Raw genomic sequence first — 783 nt, forward strand, 5'->3', positions numbered from 1 at the left:
AACTATAAAAATTAATAAACATATGCCGGGATAATGTACATTTTTATAATGGTACATAAATAAATTACTTCTATTGTAACCCATAAAGTGAAACTAGTTATAAGGGGTAAGCCGTAGTATTGATCAGGTAAAGTCAAATCGGTAAACCATAACATTCCACCTTCTCTCAAACTATCCACAGGTACATTCGCCATTTGCCGTAGTCCCATAAAAAATGAAATGAAAAGTGGCATCTACAAAACAGAAACAAAACAGTTACCAATAGAATTAATAAATATAATCAAAATAGGTAGGTGCGCATATGATTGCTCTTTAGGTGTTTTGTTGAATCTAGTATACATATATGTTGTATTTCCTTGTGATATATTAAAAGATATCACAATTTCATTGAATGTGTTACATTCTTTTATGTAACTTATATAAGGTTTAAATCTTGATTTAGAAAATTCAGGCATACAATTCCACATACTTGGGCTAGAGGAACAAGCATATTTTTAAAAGGATTGAGTCCTTTTTCTTTCATAAATGCCATAAGTTCTTGAGAATATCGAGCAACATCTAAGTGATTTCCAATTTGTCGAGCCTCTGTCATCTTCAATTGAAGTATTTGCATTTGTGGCATGTAATTATTCATTTTGGCTGCATTTCTCTGTGAAATAATGACCAAAGGGAACATAAGCACACGTACAATGATGGTTCCTAAAATACAAGCACCTTTAAAATAAATAGATATAAAATTTTATGAAAAAAGAAAAGAAGAAATAATCAAAATAAAATACATAA

General features: G+C 29.8%; 1 protein-coding gene across 1 annotated transcript; it reads right to left on the reverse strand.

The window, feature by feature from the left end:
* Nucleotides 1-9: 9 nt before the first annotated feature.
* Nucleotides 10-731, reverse strand: LOC108743512 (mitochondrial inner membrane protein OXA1L-like). Its single transcript, XM_018479085.2, has 2 exons — nt 470-731; nt 10-233 (listed from the first exon to the last, which is right to left on the reverse strand). Exons 1-2 carry the CDS (start codon nt 674-676, stop codon nt 12-14), a joined length of 429 nt encoding a protein of 142 aa, XP_018334587.1. The 5' UTR covers nt 677-731; the 3' UTR covers nt 10-11.
* Between the last annotated feature and the right edge of the window lie 52 nt (nt 732-783).

Source organism: Agrilus planipennis, unplaced genomic scaffold, assembly GCF_000699045.2.
Source record: "Agrilus planipennis isolate EAB-ADULT unplaced genomic scaffold, Apla_2.0 scaffold701, whole genome shotgun sequence".
NCBI lineage: Eukaryota > Metazoa > Arthropoda > Insecta > Coleoptera > Buprestidae > Agrilus > Agrilus planipennis.

Coding starts and splice junctions, on each gene's coding strand:
- LOC108743512 (XM_018479085.2), bottom strand. CDS start 676: ATGTTCCCTTTGGTCATTATTTCACAGAGAAATGCAGCCAAAATGAAT. Junction 234..469: donor TGCTTGTTCCTCTAGCCCAA/GTATGTGGAATT, acceptor TCTGTTTTGTAG/ATGCCACTTTTCATTTCATT.